The sequence below is a fragment of the Armigeres subalbatus genome, chromosome 2, assembly GCF_024139115.2.
Source record: "Armigeres subalbatus isolate Guangzhou_Male chromosome 2, GZ_Asu_2, whole genome shotgun sequence".
NCBI lineage: Eukaryota > Metazoa > Arthropoda > Insecta > Diptera > Culicidae > Armigeres > Armigeres subalbatus.
Window position 1 is genome coordinate 306,690,545 of NC_085140.1, and position 20,415 is coordinate 306,710,959.

General features: G+C 40.8%; 1 protein-coding gene across 14 annotated transcripts in view; it reads left to right on the forward strand.

Moving 5' to 3' along the window:
* The window catches only part of LOC134212544 (dual 3',5'-cyclic-AMP and -GMP phosphodiesterase 11-like), a 390,689-nt gene that overhangs the window by 220,666 nt on the left and 149,608 nt on the right, over window positions 1–20,415 (forward strand). For 3 of the 14 annotated variants that reach the window (XM_062690522.1, XM_062690523.1, XM_062690517.1), the window contains one exon: window positions 16,300–16,429. The exons of 9 other annotated variants lie outside the window; for them this stretch is intronic. Coding sequence is in view for 1 of the 5 variants with exons in the window: in XM_062690509.1 (XP_062546493.1) it covers window positions 14,219–14,500 (282 nt within the window). In the remaining 4 variants the exon portion in view is untranslated. Of the gene's footprint in view, window positions 1–14,218; window positions 14,501–16,299; window positions 16,430–20,415 lie in introns of all 14 variants that reach the window. 2 more of the 14 variants (XM_062690524.1, XM_062690509.1) reach the window with 1 other exon arrangement.

Consider the following 20,415-nt stretch of genomic DNA (forward strand, 5'->3'; position numbering starts at 1 on the left):
GAGTGCGTTTTCCATCGTGTCTCAACGGTATGAGCAGATGTAGTGAAGTTATCAGCGATTCTGTGGAAATGACAATTCCACCAGGAATTCCTTCAAAAATTCTTTTGGGAATTGGAAATAAAAATTTCTACCCATGTAGATGGGTACACTCCCCACAGTTGTAATGGATTTGACGCGCCCTTCCTCAAAGAGCTACCCCTCGAAAAGCTCAAAAAGGATTGCGAATTTATTTATTAGTCTGTTGAATTACACTGTTGAAAGGAGATCCCGCGGGCTTCGCGTAAGTGTCTCTGCTTATGGGTCTGCCGCCTACGTTTTTTGCCCTTCATACAGCAGTGCATTGAAAGCAGAATGGTCTTTAAATTCGACTGTAATATTGGATGGAGCCGTATGCAGAGCAAGACTCAAGCCAGAATAATGGACAACTGTACATACACACATACTTTTCATTAAAAAAGTTAAAAAAACACACATACTGTTGAAAATTTTCTTCGGAAATTATTTTAACAATTCCTCTGAAACTTTTCCAGGTATTCCATAAGACATTCCATTCCCTTGGAAATTCATCTAGTAGTTCTTTCGGAATTTTCTCCGCCATTTCCTTCCAAAATTCTAGGACGAATTTTTAGATATCAGATATAATTTCCAAAAGAATTATCGACATTCTTAAATTCCTTCAAGATTTTTTTATACATTCCTCCAAGAATTCCTTCTGAATTTTCTTCTGGGATTCCTTCAGAAAGTTCTCCAAAAAATACTACGAAGATAGATCCAGAAATTCCCCAAGACTCTAAGCAATTTCTTCAGGTTTATTCCTTCAGAACTTTCTCCAGGACTACGGAAAATATTTCAAGAAAACCCAGAAATTAATTAGGGTATTGTTTATCAAAATAAAATTGCGTATTTATTTATTAGACTGTAGGATTACACTGTTGAAAGGAGATTCTCTCTATCTTCGCGTAAGTGTCCCTAATCTGCCTCGGATATTCATCTAGTATTTCTTTCGGAATTTTCTCCGCCATTTGCTTCCAAAATACTAGGACGAAATTTCGGATATCTCTGTACGAATTCCTAGAAAACTCCTGAAAAAATTGCCGACATTCTTAAATTTATTTGAGAATTTTGTTGGACATTCCTCCAAGAATTCCTTCAGAATTTTCTCTAGACAATCATCCACGGGGATAAATCCAAAAATTCCTCAAAATTCTAAGAATTTTCTACAATTATTTCTTCAGAACTTCCTCCAGGATGTGCTTCGTACATTATTTCAGGAAAACCAAGATTTTTTTTGGGATTTTTTTTTATAAAAATAAATTAAACCCGTATTTTAGAACAATTCTGGCAATTTAAGTACAAGGAGGAGTGAAGGAAATGTTCAATTTGATGGGTCACGTGTCCCATCGTACTCCAGAAGCCAAGTTACCATTTTTGCATTCGCATATCACGAAACTATCAGAATGATACTCCATGCTCAGGGAATTTAAAAAATCCTACCAGACTGGGAATCCAAATTCAACTTTAAACACTATGACATGTAGCCGCAAATATAAGCACTAGACCAATTAAGATATGTTAGATTCAAATCTTTAAAAAGATGATGAACCACCCAATGCGACTAGAATGAGGTTATTCCACATGAAGTTACATATGAGATTAGAAGTTCATCGCTACGCTCGTTGATTTGTAGGTCTGTTGTCAAGAAGTTCTTGGATGACCTAGCATTTAACACGCCAATGCCGGTAAAAGTGACAGAGATAAAACAAATCTGCTAAAAATATAACAGCTATTTAATTAATGCCTGATAGGTTGCCTTGATCCGGTAGATGCAAACGCACTATATACTGTGATTTTTGTATTGGCCAATCATCGGCGTGAAATATGAAATTCGGCGGCGTGGAGCCAATCGGCGTATGGCGCGCCGCCGACACCTTGACCGGCGTCGGCGTACGTCGATAAGTGTCGGCGGCGGCGGCGCACAGGTCTATTCCAGGCCTCGTATAATTAAAAATGCTAAACGGCACTCCCAGTTCAAAGATTGGATTTCGACGAAAATTTCCTTGGATTTCAATGTGGAATCTTTCGGAATTTCCATACACACTTCAAATTCAAAATTGTTGAGAATCCAACAACTGAGATCTCGGCATTGCTTTCGATCAATCTCTTGAAAAAAATTACCGAGATTTCGGTAAACTCTACCAGGTTATCGGTAATCGTTACCAAGATCTCGGTAAATTTTTGACGAAGCTTCGACGAAGGAATTACCGAATTTGGGTAAAAAATAAATCCAAGATCTCGGTTTTTGGAATCTCGGCAAGAATTTTACTCACGTTGGCAAAATAATTTGAGTGTTGACGTAGGACTTACGTCTCTCTTTACTATACCGGGTGTCATTTCAAAATATTCAAATCGACCGCGTTACGCTGTGTTGAAAGATTTTAAACGTTAATAGCGTTCGTCTCAGTGGACGAATTTCTGCGGTAAGTCCCTCAATCGACAGATTTCAAGTATGCCTTTCATGTCCATGCTTGATAAGACCCGAAAAACTTGTTTCAATAGGCATGAAACTGTTTTCAATGAAAAACATTGAGATCAAGGGAACCTATAAATATGGGTACCGCATAATTCTTGCATCATTCCATTACCACGTTCTGATTGGTGCAGACACCAGCGAATGAGCAGCCGCTGGGTCTGCCGAGAAGCCATAAAATAGCGCAACGCGATTTTTTCCTTTCATTCTGACCGGGACAAGCGAAACAACCGCATCATCGATTGAACAGCACTCACACCTTTTAGCAGGGAATGAAGTCTGCACCGACCGTTTTTCGGCTCGACACCATCGAAGCGACCATCATCAGTCGGAACCTAGCCAGTACATGAGCAGTCCACCCTACAGACCCGACAAAGCAGCAATGCTGAGCAGATACCGGCAGCAGCAGCAGAGTCCAGCCGAGACCGGCCGGCATCGGTGCTGAGCCGAGACAGGCTGAAGAAAAGCCACATGATGCAGCATGTATGTCCAAAAAACAAACGGTTCTTCAGAGAGCCAATAATAGAGATCAATATCAATGCTTTCAATACCCTTCGGGATAGAAATTGTACTTGGGTGCCAAATCCAATATTCTAGAGATAAAATTTTATGCGTGATTTTCATAAATAGCGTCAAAACTAACAGTAGATAATTTTTCTGATTTAACCGCGAAGTGGACGAAGGACTTCGCTTGACCATGCCTTTAAAGATTCATAAGATGTCCAAATCTCTCACATAATCTTATTTGGATAAAGAAAACACCGATTACAGCTAAAACATTAATAAACTATCAATCGATTTTTCATCAAATGTTGGATTTTTTGGCATTGATCAAGAAATATCTAGATAGACATTGTTTGCTACTGACCGCACACAAAGCGAACGTGACTGAATGATCATCCCATGTTACCAATTTTAAATCTTATCACTAGAAATCCCATGTCCAGGTGTTTCCTTCTTTCTACTACTAACAATGTTGTCTCAGAAAAGAACACGTACTTCTCACCTGAACTGCAATTCTAAGCTCGCTTGCCCGGCTTATTGGCCTGTATCAAGCGAAAAGCCCCGTTAGGAAATAGACGCCAGCAGCGAGCAACAAGCGTAAAAAAGATGAAGCCCTTCTCGAACGCGTTGATGATGATGACGCTTTGGCTGACAAAGAAGCGGGATACAAGACACTAGCTGATTGGCCCACCAATTGGGAAGCAGAGAAGATTCAAAATAAGGTATAAAAGAAATGTGCATTCGCTTCAGTCTTTTTTATACCACCACTAGAAATTCGCGGTTATTTGAAAAGATCGTTTTCTTACTTTTTGCACTTAGCCGAAGCAAACAGCCTTTTTCAAGGCTCTAAGCGTTAAAAATAATGTTCTCCTCCAGTCGCTATCGCACGGATTAGAGGGCCCTTCAGTGGAAGGGCTGAGATACAGTCTACATCCCCTGCTGAGCCAACTTGTGGTTTATTTCAGGCAGTCCTGAGAAGGTTGCCAGATACTTCCTGATTTTTTTTGATGATTCTTGTTCGAGGTAGATTTGATTTCTGTGTCGGTTTGATGAGAAGATTTTGCCAAGGGGTATGCAACGCCGATTATTTATCCAAAATAGTTGATGTGGACAGTTGAAATTTGGACATATTACATAAAGGCATGGTCAAGTCAAGTCCTACGTCCACTTAGCGGTTATGTCATAGACATTACCCACTGTTAGTTTTTGGAAATTATTTAGAGTTTCCACAAGTGTTAATTTTTCTTTGGAATTTCCTCGTGTATATTTTTCCGGGATGTGCATTCAAATTCTTCAGACTTTCCACGGAAAATTCTTCTAAATTTTAATTTTTATTTACTTGGGATTGAAATGGAAATATTTGTGGAATGTTGAAGAATTTTTTTAAATACAACGGGAAATTCTTCGAAATTTCTGCGGAAAACTATGTTTACGACAGATTTCAAACGGCGGTGCGCCAATGCAAAATATCAGCAGCGGCGTGATGCCGAAAACTGTCAGCGGTGGTGGCATGTCGTCGTGGCGCACCTGCACATGTAGCACAGAAGATGTTTCTTTTCTTCTCATTTATGTTTACAGCCACCGTGGCATACATCTTTCTCTGTTTTATTTTGTTCCTATGACTTATATACGATCAAGTCGAGTCACATTAAAGTTGTTGCAACCAAACCCGACTGAATTATGCTACTCAGTAAGCGTCATTCCCATTGTTCGAACTTCCTATGTTTGCTATCGAGAAGAAAGATTCATGGCTGTTTAGCTGAAAGTCATAAGGCTGGAAGAAACTTGTCCGAAAGCTGCCTGGCCGAATATGCTATTTGGCCGAACTTATGCGACCATAAATATCGTTTACCGAGTTATATGGCCGAATATGTAATTCGACTATTTTGAAAATGCAAATGAAAAGTAAGAAATGAGGAGTGAGAAGAAAAAGTCTCAGACCGCATCGTGCTTTCGTGCTGTGCGGTTCTTTCTCTCTTTGCGGAAGGAAGTTTTTAATACTACCCGAAGCTATTTTAATTTCAACGGTGCTTCTTAGCGCTATTTCTACCCACTGATCCCGTTACGATCTTTGCAAGGACCCGTGCCTTCGTTTTACGTTGGACCCGTTTGCGGAAGTAAAATTCCGACAAGCGGTGGTAATCCTGCAGGGACACCGTTCTGGGAAAAAACCTCTTAGAAGGTCACGTCTCCACGCTCAGCAATGAGCATTAATAAAAACAAGAGGAAGGGGAGTCTCTGAATTCTCCACTTCCTTCAAAGAAACAAGGTTTCAAGACCGTCCTGCCCAAGCGCGGAAAAAATAGAAGGAAGCTGGAGACTTCAGATATTCCTTCTAAATCTAACGTTGACATTATTTCTTCTCCCATCGAACTGAGCAATCAGTTCGATTTGATTAATAACGAATTTGAGGAAATCGAATCTACCTCTAGCCCAGGTGATTCGATTCATGCGAAGAAACAACGGATTCCGCCAATTGTGGTATCTGTTGCCGAGTTTTCTGGCTTTCGGAATGAAATCTTGAGTAACCTTCGTGGGATCAAGGTTTCATTTCAGATTGCTAGGAAGGGTGACTGCCGCGTTTTGCCGGGATCCTTTGACGATCGCAAACGTCTTCTCCAGTATTTAACTGAGAAGCGCCATAAATTCTTCACATACGACGACAAAACTGAGCGATTGTTCAAAGTCGTCTTGAAAGGTCTGCCCAGTAATGACAAATCACTGGATGAGATTAAAATTGAAATTTCTGAATTACTTGGATTTTCACCAGTCCAAGTAATTAAGATGAAAAAGAAATCCCACTCTGTTTCTTCCCAGAGGGGCATTTCTCAAGAATTTTATTTAGTTCATTTTAACAAAAGTGAACTAAATAATATGAAAAGTTTGGAAAAGGCCTGTATTATGTCCCATGTCCGTGTTACATGGGAACATTTCCGCAGGCCTGGGGGAAATTTCCAAAATCCCACTCAGTGCCGTCAGTGCCAAAAGTAGGGTCACGGAACCAAACATTGCCACATGGATGCTAAATGCATGATTTGTGGTGGAACCTCTCACGCCAAGGACGCTTGTCCTGTGAGAGAAGATTCCAATAAATTTAAATGTGCAAATTGTGGGGGCAATCATAAATCCAATTTCTGGGAATGCCCTTCACGCAAAAAAGTTTTGAAGGAAGGAAATTCCAATCGGATCCCCGATTCGATGGGTAGAAATTTTTCAAACGCTCAAATTTCGAAACCAGTTACCGGTCGAGCAATTCATACCCACCACAATTCACAAACAAATTTTGCCGCTCGTCAACGGGTAGCAAGCACTTCAGTAAATTCCAATTTTTCCAATGTATCTACGTATGCAAACATCGCTGCTGGTAGACAAAATTTCTCTTCTCAAAATGAGGTTTATACCCATGTCCCAACGGAAAATAACGGTCATGTTGCCGATTCAGGTAGCATGACTGCTTCCGATTTTGATTTTTTAACTGAACAATTGCATCACATGATTGATGCAATGTTCAAAGCAAATACCATTCCTGAAGCTGTCCAGGTTGGTATAAAGTACACACAAAAATTGTTATCGGACTCCGTTTCAATGGATCCAAATAATTGTGTGAAAGTTCTAAATTGGAATGCCCGCTCTCTAAAGGGTAAGGAAGATGAATTATTCAACTTCCTAACAGTTCATAATGTGCATATTGCCATTATAACAGAAACCTATTTAAAACCAGGACTCTCCATTAAAAGAGATCCAAATTATTTTATCTACAGAAATGATCGTCTTGACAGCGCCTGTGGTGGGGTCGCCATTGTCATCAATAGACGTATCAAACATAAATTATTTTCTTCATTTGAAACCAAAGTTTTTGAAACCTTGGGAGTTTCTGTTGAAACAAATTTTGGAAAATTTTCCTTCATTGCAGCTTACTTGCCTTTTCAATGCAATGGGCAGCAAAAGAATTTGTTGAAAGCTGATCTTCAAATTCTGACTCGCAACAAATCTAAATTCTTCGTAATTGGTGACTTCAATGCCAAACACCGTTCATGGAATAATGCTCAAAGCAATTCCAATGGTAAAATATTATTTGAAGATTGTTCTGCGGGATATTATACTATTCAATATCCCAATGGCCCTACTTGTTTTTCTTCCAGTCGAAATCCTTCCACAATTGATTTAGTTTTAACGGATTCAAGTCAGCTGTGTGGCCAATTGGTAACTCATGCTGACTTTGACTCTGATCACCTTCCTGTGACATTTGAAATCTCACAAGAAGCCATTCATAATCCAATCAGCTCTACTTTCAATTATCATAGGGCTGATTGGGATTTATATAAAACGTATATCGATAGGAATTTTGATGTTGATATTCCTCTTGATACCAAAAGTGATATTGATAATGCTCTCGTATCTTTGACAAATTTAATTGTCGAAGCCAGAGGCATTGCAATTCCTAAATGTGAAATTAAATTCAACTCCATTATTATTGACGACGATCTTCAGCTACTGATCCGTCTTAAAAATGTGAGGCGAAGGCAATACCAAAGAACTCGCGATCCCGCGTTGAAAGTTATTTGGCGAGATTTGCAAAATGAAATTAAAAAACGTTTCGCTATTCTGAGAAATACCAGCTTTGAGAATAATGTCTCGAAGTTGGATCCCAGTTCGAAACCCTTTTGGAAATTAACGAAAATTCTCAAAAAACCTCAAAAGCCAATTCCAGCGCTTAAAGAGGGAAATAAAATTTTATTAACAAATGGCGAAAAGGCTCAAAAACTTGCTCAGCAGTTCGAGAGTGCCCATAATTTTAGTCTAGGTCTCACTAGTCCAATTGAGGATCAGGTTACACGAAGCTTCGAAGACATTCTCGATCAAGATAATGTTTTTGACCCTTCGTTGGGAACTAATTTGGATGAAGTGAGATCTATTACTAGAAAATTTAAAAATATGAAAGCCCTGGGTGATGATGGTATTTTCTACATACTTATCAAAAACTTCCTGAGAGCTCTTTATCCTTTTTGGTTAATTTATTTAACAAATGTTTTCAATTGGCATACTTCCCAGATAAATGGAAAAACGCCAAAATTGTTCCTATTTTGAAGCCGGACAAAAATCCAGCTGATGCTTCTAGTTATCGCCCTATCAGTTTGCTTTCTTCAATAAGCAAACTGTTTGAAAAGATTATTTTAAATAGAATGATGGTTCATATTAATGACAATTCTATTTTTGCTGATGAGCAATTTGGTTTTCGCCATGGGCATTCAACCACTCATCAGTTATTAAGAGTTACGAACTTAATTCGGCTCAACAAATCTGAAGGATATTCGACTGGAGTTGCTCTTCCTTATTTATTAATATAAATAATTTATCTTATTGATAAATTATTTATCAGATCGCTCACTGCAGGTAAACTATCAGAATTCTAAATCTGATAGATTACCTGTTAGAGCTGGTGTTCCCCAAGGCAGCATACTGGGGCCCATATTGTATAACATTTTTACTTCTGACTTACCTGATTTACCACCAGGGTGTCAAAAATCTTTGTTTGCAGATGACACAGGTCTCTCAGCCAAAGGGCGAAGCCTTCGTGTCATTTGTAGTAGATTGCAAAAAGTTTGGATATTTTCTCCACTTACTTGCAAAATGGAAAATTTCCCCGAATGCTTCCAAAACTCAGCTTATAATTTTCCCACATAAGCCGAGAGCTTCTTCTTCTAGCAGACATATTGTCACTATGAATGGGGTTCCAATTAATTGGTCTAGCGAAGCTAAATATTTAGGACTTCTGCTAGATCAAAAATTAACTTTTAAAAATCACATTGAAGGCCTTCAAGCCAAATGTAACAAATATATTAAGTGCCTATATCCACTTATAAACAGAAAATCAAAACTTTGTCTTAAGAACAAACTTTTGATTTACAAACAAATTTTTAGACCAGCCATGTTGTATGCTGTGCCAATATGGACTAGTTGCTGCAATACCAGAAAGAAGGCACTTCAGAGGATTCAAAATAAAATTTTGAAAATGATTCTGAAGTTACCTCCGTGGTATAGTACCAATGAACTTCATAGAATTTCTAATATTGAGACATTGCAACAAATGTCCAACAAAATAATTTCCAATTTTAGACAAAAATCGTTGCAATCTTCTATTGCAACGATTAACTTCTTGTACCCTTAGTATAAAATAGGTTAAGATTAGTTTAAGTTGAAAACATTGTAATTCCTACATGGTTTAATTCAACCAGAGGAAATATCGTAACTGCCAGAGGCAATTGAAATGTATTAATAATATCTAAAAGCGTAACATAGCAAATAAGGATGATAGTGTTAAGAAAACACGGAACACCTAGTCTAAGAGATAAATGCATGTATTAGATAATTAGCAAATAAAACTAGGTAATAAAAAAAAAAAAAAAAAAAAAAAAAGGAGTGAGAAGAAAGAAATGAGAAATACGGAATGAGACGTCGCACTTCTCACTCTTTATTTTTTATTTCTTACAATAAAAAGTGAGAATTAGTAAATGAAAAGTCTCATCACGTCTCCTCCACCTCACTACTGTAGTGCGATGTGAGACATCTCACTTAGGTCGATACAAATAAATTGTCTTCCTCTACTTTTTTTGTTCAAAAATAATAATTTGAGAAGGCACTAATGACGTTTCCAGAAAGTTTTGAGGATTTTCAAAACATTATTTAACAAATCTGAAGATGAAAACTCATATGTGAATATGTACGTTATGTGGAAGATATTGATTTGGAAAATGTATTGGAGGTAACCACTTTCCCTTCGATGGGACTCGAACCCATGACCTTACAGTACGCTAGACTGGTGCTTTAACCAACTAAGCTACGAAGGACCTCCGTCGGCCTTCGCAACCTAGCGGCTACTGAACGAGCTCGAGATTCCCAAATTGGACGCATAGTCAAATCACTCGCAATCCATTTCTCAAGCCAATACTTCCACATGTGTATTGTACACGTCCACATTAGAGGAGCGTGAGTATTTAGAATGTCTGGCGGCTATACACATTCTTCATCAGCAACGGTACTGATCAAGTGAGGTTGTGTAAGCTATTTGCCAGTCGGTCGTCAAGCTCAGAGTGCGAGTGATTTGACTATGCGTCCAATTAGGGAATCTCGAGCTCGTTCAGTAGCCGCTAGGTTGCGAAGGCCGACGGAGGTCCTTCGTAGCTTAGTTGGGTTCGAGTCCCATCGAAGGGAAAGTGGTTACCTCCAATACATTTTCCAAATCAATATCTTCCACATAACGTACATATTCACATATGAGTTTTCATAACATTGTAAATTAACGTCCAAGTCGGGTGGTTTAATCCCCGGAAATAGGCAATTACCTTTGATTGAACTAAATCTGAAGAATTTTTATTTTTTTTCAATTGAAATATTTATTTTTTTACTATATCAAACATCTTATTCGGCAAGCTAGTTGCCGCCTTTACAATCGTTTCTGCCAAACAATCAATTCGGTTCAAAGGAAATCAATTAGATAACTTTTGGCCCAACGTTTTTTTTTTTTTTGTCTTTATTAAGGAGACTTTCAGCCCGAGGCTGGCTCGTCTCCGATTTGGCCCAACGTGTTATTCGGCCAAATCACTATATTTTTTTATTCCTTTCTTTATTTGTTAGGCACTCTGTGTTACTTAACCGCTACTGTGCCGAGATCTACTGTGGTATTCTGTTGTACAGAACCTATTTTTAGATTTTCCATTACCATTATTGTTGTCGGTGCTAGTCCATCTCGTCGTGAGTCTATTGTGTCCGTTTGTCCATGTCGTGTATCCATTGATCGTTGAATTTGTCGGGTGCCATTTATCCGTGTAACGTTGGAGGAATGCCTCTGAGAAGAACAAGTTGTCAGTCGTCATCAGGCAGCCGTGACGGTAAGGCGCGTACCCCAAACGCTACCGTATGGGCTGCGGATCCGGCGACTAACGAGGGTTTGGTGGAGGGGCTGGGAATCGAACCCATGACCATTCGCTTGTAAGGCGAACGTGACCAAATCACTCTCTTCCGAGTGACTTTAGGTTAAGCGGCCCTTTCTCAAAGATTCATATGATCATCATATTTTGTCATCAATAAAAAATCCACTGTTGAATCAAAGTGGTATCAGGATTAACAGGATTTTTATTACAAAAAAAATCACGCGTTATGGGATTTCCTGGATATGCAAATAATGTAAGGAAACTGTCTTGCCGATTGTGATCCAAAGGCTTTCATGTAAATCAAGGCAACAATTCTCGCTTAACCTTTCAAAAGGCCTAAGTAATATGAATTTGAGCATAATATGGTATGTCTGAAAGGCTCGTCTGTGTCCCATGTGAGCGGACGCAGTAGTTCCTTACCCACCAGACCACATCGTGCTTTCGTGCTGTGCGGTTCTATTTTCTCTCTTTGCTGAAGGAAGTTTTTAATACAACCCGAAGCTATTTTAATTTCAACAGTGCTTCTCAGCGCTATTTGTACCCACTGATCCCGTTACGATCTTTGCAAGGACCCGTGCCTTCGTTTTACGTTGGACCCGTTTGCGGAAGTAAAATTCTGACAAGCGGTGGTAATCCTGCAGAGACACCGTTCTGGAAAAAAAACCTCTTAGAAGGTCACGTCTCCACGCTCAGCAAAGAGTATTAATAAAAACAAAAGGGAGAGGGAGTCTCTGAATTCTCCACTTTCTTCTAAGAAACAAGGTTTCAAGACCGTCCTGCCAAAGCGCGGAAAAATAGAAGGAAGCTGGAGACTTTAGATATTCCTTCTAACTCTAATATCGGAAATAATTCTTCTCCTATCGAACTGAGCAATCAGTTCGATTTGATTAATGATGAAACTGAGCAAATCGAATCTACCTCTAGCCCAGGTGATTCGATTCATGCGAAAAAGCAAAGGATTTCGCCAATTGTGGTATCTGTTGCCGAGTTTTCTGGCTTTAGGAATGAGATTTTGAGTAACCTTCAGGGGATCAAGGTTTCATTTCGGATTGCCAGGAAGGGTGACTGCCGCGTTTTGCCGGGATCCTTTGACGATCGCAAACGTCTTCTTCAGTATTTAACTGGGAAACGCCATAAATTCTTCACATACGACGACAAAACTGTTCTAGTATTTTCTGTATGATACGTCACATTCTTTGACAGTTTTCTTTTATAAGAAATGGATTTTCAAGAATTTGAATAATTCGGCCTCGGACTGGAAGTCTCATCAATAAAGACTAAATATAAATAATTCTCGTGGATAATAGATTTGATATCGTACTGCAGCTTCAATTGATTGTGCATCAAAGTTAGGCAAATGACATTTTTCCACCAAAATGGGCGAAGTGATTCACTCAAATCATATGATAACGTGTTGTTGCCAATATGGTTAGTTTGTTGGTTTGCTTTAAAAATAAAATGTGACACACTGCTAAGCATTGTAAGTCTGGAATGCGAAAAATACGCTATATTGAAAACTCTTCGCAATATTAACTTGAAATTTATTTACATGCTGAAAAGATGTGGAGGACTAATGAACTTTATTTAAATTCGTTTATTGGGTTCTTATCGGTCAAGAATTGTTGATGAGAGCGACAAAACAATAGATCTAACAGCCCGAGTAACTTAAAATTAAAAAAAAAACGTTGTCTACAATGTGTAACTTAGTATTTTCGCTACTAAGCGTATCGCATCCGCTGCCATTCTCACCCTTCATTCGACCCATTGTCACCCACGCTGACGGCACATTTACTGATTATCGTACGGATCGTTCCATAATTCACAATATCCCATCCCGCACACAACTTACCCAAGGTACTGTTCGCCCATTTAATAAACATCACATGTCCAGTTTCCGTTATCGCCGCTTTCCGCTCGAGTATTATAGTTGCACACATTTAGCTTTGATTCGAATAACCCAAACCATAAGCTTCCGGTGTCCTCAAAGTCCTGTCTGTCTGTTTGCTCGTTTGCTGGTCCATCCGGTTGTCGCTCACCAGGTGCACACCCACATTCTTCGCCTTCATATTATCAACTGAGAGATGCTTTGTACGAAGCATATTTCAGAAGGCTGGTCCAAGATTATATAATCGTAAACAAATATGAGGTAATCAAACATAATAGAATTAAGTTTAAATAATCGTCAACTACGTTTTGACTCTATAAAATAAATATTGTTCTCCCACATTTTATAATTCCTACACAAAAATCGAACGAGATAATAATTCATCTTGATCAGAACAGAAGAAAATTTGTATGTCAAATGTATGATCGCATTGTATACGTTCTCATACATTTCTTTTGATGAAGAACAGAAAAAGTTCAAGTTTTTTAGTACATGTGCGTGTTTCAACTTGTGCTTGATTATTCAAACATTGATTTTCCTCGACACTGACTACAACTCGAGGTGTTTTATAATCCACAAGACTGGGATAGTAATGGGTTGTTTTGAACCAGTTTTAAATTCACATCAGTGTACAGCGTTTGACATAAAATCAATTGGAATAACTGTGGGTTTGAAACTATAAAAAGGGGCTTTAAACAGATATAGTCACTTTTGTACTTCTTCTTTAAATATTGGTAAATCGATGGAATCAATGTTTTAAATAGGAAGTAAGTTCTGGGGTAAGTGCATATTTAGCATTAAAAAGAGAAATAGCTCCTAGGCGGCATCCGCAGAGCGAGTTAAAGTGGTGGGGGAGCTGGGTATCAAATTTCCCAGAAGAATTTAAGGTTTGACTGAAATCCTCAGCTTGTTTTCCGACAATTTTTTCGATCCTCATCGTTGTGCATTATCTAATCATAATCAAACAATATCAATCTTAGCACAAGTGTGCCAAATATCTTTCATGCTTAATGACTTTATGCAAAATAATGTTATGTTAAATGATGTTATGCCCAATAACCATTTCGCGTATCATTCGCAACATTTCATTGCTCCCTTCATTCCACTGCCTCTTGGATGGTATGCACATAACAATAGACGATTGGAGTACAATTTTCCGTGTCATTCCTGTATTTCTTTCCGCATCTTCTATCCATTGCATCTTCCACCCACTGACTGTATGTATGTATGTACAACTGTATGTGTATGTGGTTGACCAGCAACTATTTTATAATCAGATTTTTCCAAGCTTTCGAGTGACCACCGCCGCAAATAAGAGCGAGACACACATTTTCCCGTCTTTCGTCCGTCTCTGTCTCCGTGTACTTCCAGATTCGCAACGCCAGCGCCACAAGCCGGAGCCGGGCGGCGATCTGGACAAGAGGCAGCAACAGCAGCAGGATCCTTCCAATCCCAGCTCGTCCTCGGCCAGTACTGCGCGGTTGAGGGCAGGCGATAGCGACGTCTGTGGAGGCGGCAGCCGGGGCCTTTACCAGTCGGCAGCGTACCGGCAGCATCACTTTTACTATCACACTTTGCAGCAGCACCGGCTGTGGAGGACGCATGACGCGGTTGCACTGCTTGGCTCCAACTGGAAGGCTGCTCAAAAACTAGGTAACGTTTGAGGGGGCAAATCGATCGTCGGGGCAAATCGATCGTCGGGGCTTCCGGATGGACAGGACGCCGACGAGTGGGATTTGGTTTGCGGTTCACCGTAATAGCGAGGATTGCAAATTGGAAACTGGGTCAACTTTTCGGTTGAGGGTTTTCTATGCCAGTTAACATTATACGGGAAATCATCATTTTCTGGATACAAATCTTTGTTGTTTCAATAGATATGACTTTGAAAAAAAAAAAAATTCACGCTATGTGTATGCGGTTGACCAAATTATTTTTTATATGTAGGCTCGGTCATGTATAACATGCTGTATTTTGCACATTTTGTCAAATCCACTTGAAGCCGGTTCACGTCAAACTTCGGACACATAGATAATGTTCATTTAACTCATCGCCATTTCATAAATTTTCACGAGAGCTAAAACATGCTGATAGCAGCGAATAAAGCAAAGATATTTAGCTGTCATGGATAAATGGATCGTCTCAGTGGTATATGACTTTTTTTTATTAAACATCATGTCCGGTGTCGGGTGTCCGGATTTGAACGTGGACAAGCTTTATGCCATGTGAAGTATTCATTTGATGACTCCTTAGGTGCAGAGTAATATTTTCCATGAAACTGTTACAGCAATTACCATTGCTCGTGTAGTGCAGTTCAACGGCTTAGATATGTTTACTGCCAATTATCCTTCGTGCGCACATACACGAGCACACATTTGCTCTAAAACGCCAGCAGAACGAGCGAAGTAAAACAATTTAAACAAGTGGGAACATTCCCAAGAAAGCAATTTCCATTTCCAGTCGACAAGGAGGTCCCAGTACCAGTGAGACACATAATTCGACTTCCATTGCTTTCGGCGACAACCAGAAAAGGCGGGTTTCCTTTGTAAGTTTTCTATTTCCGTCACCCAAATATGTATAGTGCTTTCTGAACCGATGGTAACTATTAAATGAGTTGGCAATGCATACCAGTTTTAAATTGAATTCAACGCATCGAAATAAGTTTCGGAATTCAGGGCGGGACGGAATGAAATTAAAGATATCCGTTCCCTACTCCATCTCTTCCTTGGCAATGTGGCCCTGGAGAAAGTTGTTCAACTTAGAACGGAATTTGGCACAACTAGATCCACTTAGGGAGTCATAAATTAGGAACTAAATAGGAATTCCCAGCATGTCTGCGTGTATTCGCTGGCAGTGAGTTCAACGTTTTCACAATTGTTGGAGTAAATTTATCCCAAGTATTATTTTAGATGTTCCTAGTAGGAAAAAACTCTAAACTCTTGTAAATTTCTGTGCTCTGTTTTTAACTATAACAATTGTTTTGTTCCGCATTTATTATAGATATCATCGACAAACGTTTATACTACAGAAAATATTGTGTTGGTTGATCTCTGCGGTGGTGTCATCTTCATACTGCAAATAACAGGAACAGACTTCGAATCACTGACTGCACAGTCAGAGGGCAAAAATTGAGTTTGTGTGTTGTGTAAATATCAAGCAAAATATTTTGCTTTTAAATGAATGTTGTAACATTGCTTGATGGAACCCATCGTGGAGTTACTGTGCACTGACTCGTGCCCGTCCAAATTGTCAACAACCTAGAAGTGAGACTTGTTTTACTTTCGGAATGAAGTAATATTATGTCATTGAAGAGCTCCGTGCGTTTCATCAAAGTCGTGTTTAAGCTTGATAAAAACTATTTCATATTACATAAACTTGAAGATTCTCAAATTTGTTTAAAAGATGTTTAGTTCTTCCTGCATTGATTTTCTGTCTTCTGTCTGTATAATTCGCAGGGCTGCTAAACACACGGTTTTCACAAATATCGTGATTTTTGCGATTGGGATTTTGCGGATCCATGATTTCTAGTCGCGGTTTCTACGGATTTCATTAAAAACAAACACGAGTTTTGCGAGTAGTAATTAAGTGAGTACATAAATGACTGATGATTTTCTATTCCTAGCGTTCACGGGGAAGCAAGAACCATCTGCGCTCGAAAATAATAATGAAAGACGATAATGAAAAATTTGATCTACTCACATTTGAGTGGTAAGGTAATGAGAAACTTATCTCTCGATCAAAATAATATTTGAGAAACAGAGCCTATGATAGAATGACGTGTTTACATACATTCTGTAAAAGGGACAGCATTATTTTGATGTAGCCATTTGAAACAAGTTAGAATGCATCATCAGTGGCCTTTCAGGGTTTCGAAAGATTAAAATAATTAAATTGTATTTTTCTTATTAAATTTTCACGCGAAATAAAAAAAAACTAGCATTTAATTCCAAATTCCAAAAAAAAACATTGTTTCGCAATTTTTTTCAATTAAGATACACAGAAACTAGCATGAGCATGAGCATGATTGACCGACCACGGTTGCTACTCCGTTGTTTCAATAAGATACACAAAAACTAGAGAAAAAAGTCAACAGTTCCTTCGGAAGTTCTTCCAGGAATTCCTCCGAAAGTTCCTCCAGGAATTCCTCAGGAAGTTCCTCCAGGAATTCCTTCGGAAGTTCCTCCAGGAATTCCTCCAGAAGTTCCTTCGGAAGTTCCTCCAGGAATTCCTCCGGAAGTTCCTTCAGGAATTCCTCCGGAAGTTCCTTCAGGAATTCCTCCGGAAGTTCCTCCAGAAATTCCTCCGGAAGTTCCTCCAGGAATTCCTCCGGAAGTTCCTCCAGGAATTCCTCCGGAAGTTCCTCCAGGAATTCCTCCGGAAGTTCCTCCAGGAATTCCTCCGGAAGTTCCTCCAGGAATTCCTCCGGAAGTTCCTCCAGGAATTCCTCCGGAAGTTCTTCCAGGAATTCCTCCGGAAGTTCTTCCAGGAATTCCTCCGGAAGTTCCTCCAGGAATTCCTCCGGAAGTTCCTCCAGGAATTCCTCCGGAAGTTCCTCCAGGAATTCCTCCGGAAGTTCCTCCAGGAATTCCTCCGGAAGTTCCTCCAGGAATTCCTCCGGAAGTTCCTCCAGGAATTCCTCCGAAAGTTCCTCCAGGAATTCCTCCGGAAGTTCCTCCAGGAATTCCTCCGGAAGTTCCTCCAGGAATTCCTCCGGAAGTTCCTCCAGGAATTCCTCCGGAAGTTCCTCCAGGAATTCCTCCGGAAGTTCCTCCAGGAATTCCTCCGGAAGTTCCTCCAGGAATTCCTCCGGAAGTTCCTCCAGTTATTCCTGCGGAAGTTCCTCCAGGAATTCCTCCGGAAGTTCTTGAACAAAAGATAGAGAAAAAAGTCAACAGTTCCTTCGGAAGTTCCTCCAGGAATTCCTCCGGAAGAACTAGAACAAAAACTAGAGAAAAAAGTCAACAGTTTCTTCGGAAGTTCCTCCAGGAATTCCTCCGGAAGTTCCTCCAGGAATTCCTCCGGAAGTTCCTCCAGGAATTCCTCTGGAAGTTCCTCCAGGAATTCCTGCGAAAGTTCCTCCAGGAATTCCTGCGGAAGTTCCTCCAGGAATTCCTGCGGAGGTTCCTCCAGGAATTCCTGCGGAAGTTCCTCCAGGAATTCCTGCAGAAGTTCCTCCAGGAATTCATGCGGAAGTTCCTCCAGGAATTCCTGCGGAAGTTCCTCCAGAAATTCCTGCGGAAGTTTCTCCAGGAATTCCTGCGGAAGTTTCCCCAGGAATTCCTGCGGAAGTTTCTTCAGGAATTCCTGCGGAAGTTTCTCCAGGAATTCCTGCGGAAGTTCCTCCAGGAATTCCTGCGGAAGTTCCTCCAGGAATTCCTGCGGAAGTTCCTCCAGGAATTCCTGCGGAAGTTCCTCCAGGAATTCCTGCGGAAGTTCCTCCAGGAATTCCTACGGAAGTTCCTCCAGGAATTCCTGCGGAAGTTCCTCCAGGAATTCCTGCGGAAGTTCCTCCAGGAATTCCTGCGGAAGTTCCTCCAGGAATTCCTGCGGAAGTTCCTCCAGGAATTCCTGCGGAAGTTCCTCCAGGAATTCCTGCGGAAGTTCCTCCAGGAATTCCTGCGGAAGTTCCTCCAGGAATTTCTCCGGAAGTTCCTCCAGGAATTCCTGCGGAAGTTCCTCCAGGAATTCCTGCGGAAGTTCCTCCAGGAATTCCTGCGGAAGTTCCTCCAGGAATTCCTGCGGAAGTTCTTCCAGGAATTCCTGCGGAAGTTCCTCCAGGAATTCCTGCGGAAGTTCCTCCAGGAATTCCTGCGGAAGTTCCTCCAGGAATTCCTCCGGAAGTTCCTCCAGGAATTCCTGCGGAAGTTCCTCCAGGAATTCCTGCGGAAGTTCCTCCAGGAATTCCTGCGGAAGTTCCTCCAGGAATTCCTGCGGAAGTTCCTCCAGGAATTCCTGCGGAAGTTCCTCCAGGAATTCCTGCGGAAGTTCCTCCAGGAATTCCTGCAGAAGTTCCTCCAGGAATTCCTGCGGAAGTTCCTCCAGGAATTCCTGCGGAAGTTCCTCCAGGAATTCCTGCGGAAGTTCCTCCAGGAATTCCTGCGGAAGTTCCTCCAGGAATTCCTGCGGAAGTTCCTCCAGGAATTCCTGCGGAAGTTCCTCCAGGAATTCCTGCGGAAGTTCCTCCAGGAATTCCTGCGGAAGTTCCTCCAGGAACTCCTGCGAAAGTTCCTCCAGGAATTCCTGCGGAAGTTCCTCCAGAAATTCCTGCGGAAGTTTCTCCAGGAATTCCTGCGGAAGTTTCTCCAGGAATTCCTGCGGAAGTTTCTCCAGGAATTCCTGCGGAAGTTTCTCCAGGAATTCCTGCGGAAGTTCCTCCAGGAATTCCTGCGGAAGTTCCTCCAGGAATTCCTGCGGAAGTTCCTCCAGGAATTCCTGCGGAAGTTCCTCCAGGAATTCCTGCGGAAGTTCCTCCAGGAATTCCTGCGGAAGTTCCTCCAGGAACTCCTGCGAAAGTTCCTCCAGGAATTCCTGCGGAAGTTCGTCCAGGAATTCCTGCGGAAGTTCCTCCAGGAATTCCTGCGGAAGTTCCTCCAGGAATTCTTGTGGAAGTTCCTCCAGGAATTCCTGCGGAAGTTCCTCCAGGAATTCCTGCGGAAGTTCCTCCAGGAATTCCTGCGGAAGTTCCTCCAGGAATTCCTGCGGAAGTTTCTCTAGGAATTCCTGCGGAAGTTCCTCCAGGAATTCCTGCGGAAGTTCCTCCAGGAATTCCTGCGGAAGTTCCTCCAGGAATTCCTGCGGAAGTTCCTCCAGGAATTCCTGCGGAAGTTCCTCCAGGAATTCCTGCGGAATTCCTCCAGGAATTCCTCCGGAAGTTCCTCCAGGATTTCCTCCGGAAGTTCCTCCGGAAGTTCCTCCAGGAATTCCTCCGGAAGTTCCTCCAGGAATTCCTCCGGAAGTTCCTCCAGGAATTCCTCCGGAAGCTCCTCCAGGAATTTCTCTGGAAGTTCATCCAGGAATTCGTCCGGAAGCTCCTCCAGGAATTCCTCCGGAAGTTCCTCCAGAAATTCCTCCGGAAGTTCCTCCAGGAATTGCTCCAGGACTTTCTCCCAAGGGTCCTCCAGGAATTTGTTTGAAAACTCCTCCACAAATTCATACGAAAGTTTCTGAAGGAATTGCTCCGGATGTTCCTCCAGGATATTCTGCAGAAGTTCTTCTAGGAATTTCTCCGGAAGTTCATCCAGGAATTAATCTGAAAATTCCTTCACGAATTTCTACGAAAGTATCTCCATAAATTTTTGCCTTTCTCGTACAACAAACTTGTACCAGAAGGCTATAATTTCACTCCAAAAGTGTGTATGTGTGTAGCCCATAAATATTTTTTTTGTTAAACGCATTTCATATAGAAGGGTTTGACAGATTCAAGTGCAACTGGTTTCATTCGACGGAGCAAATTTCCTAGTTGGACACTATTGTTATTGTTTTTTAATAAATCAAGCAGTTTGAATTATATTTTTATTTTTTAATCAACAAAAACGCAAAAGCACATTGAATCATTAATAATTTTAGCCGTG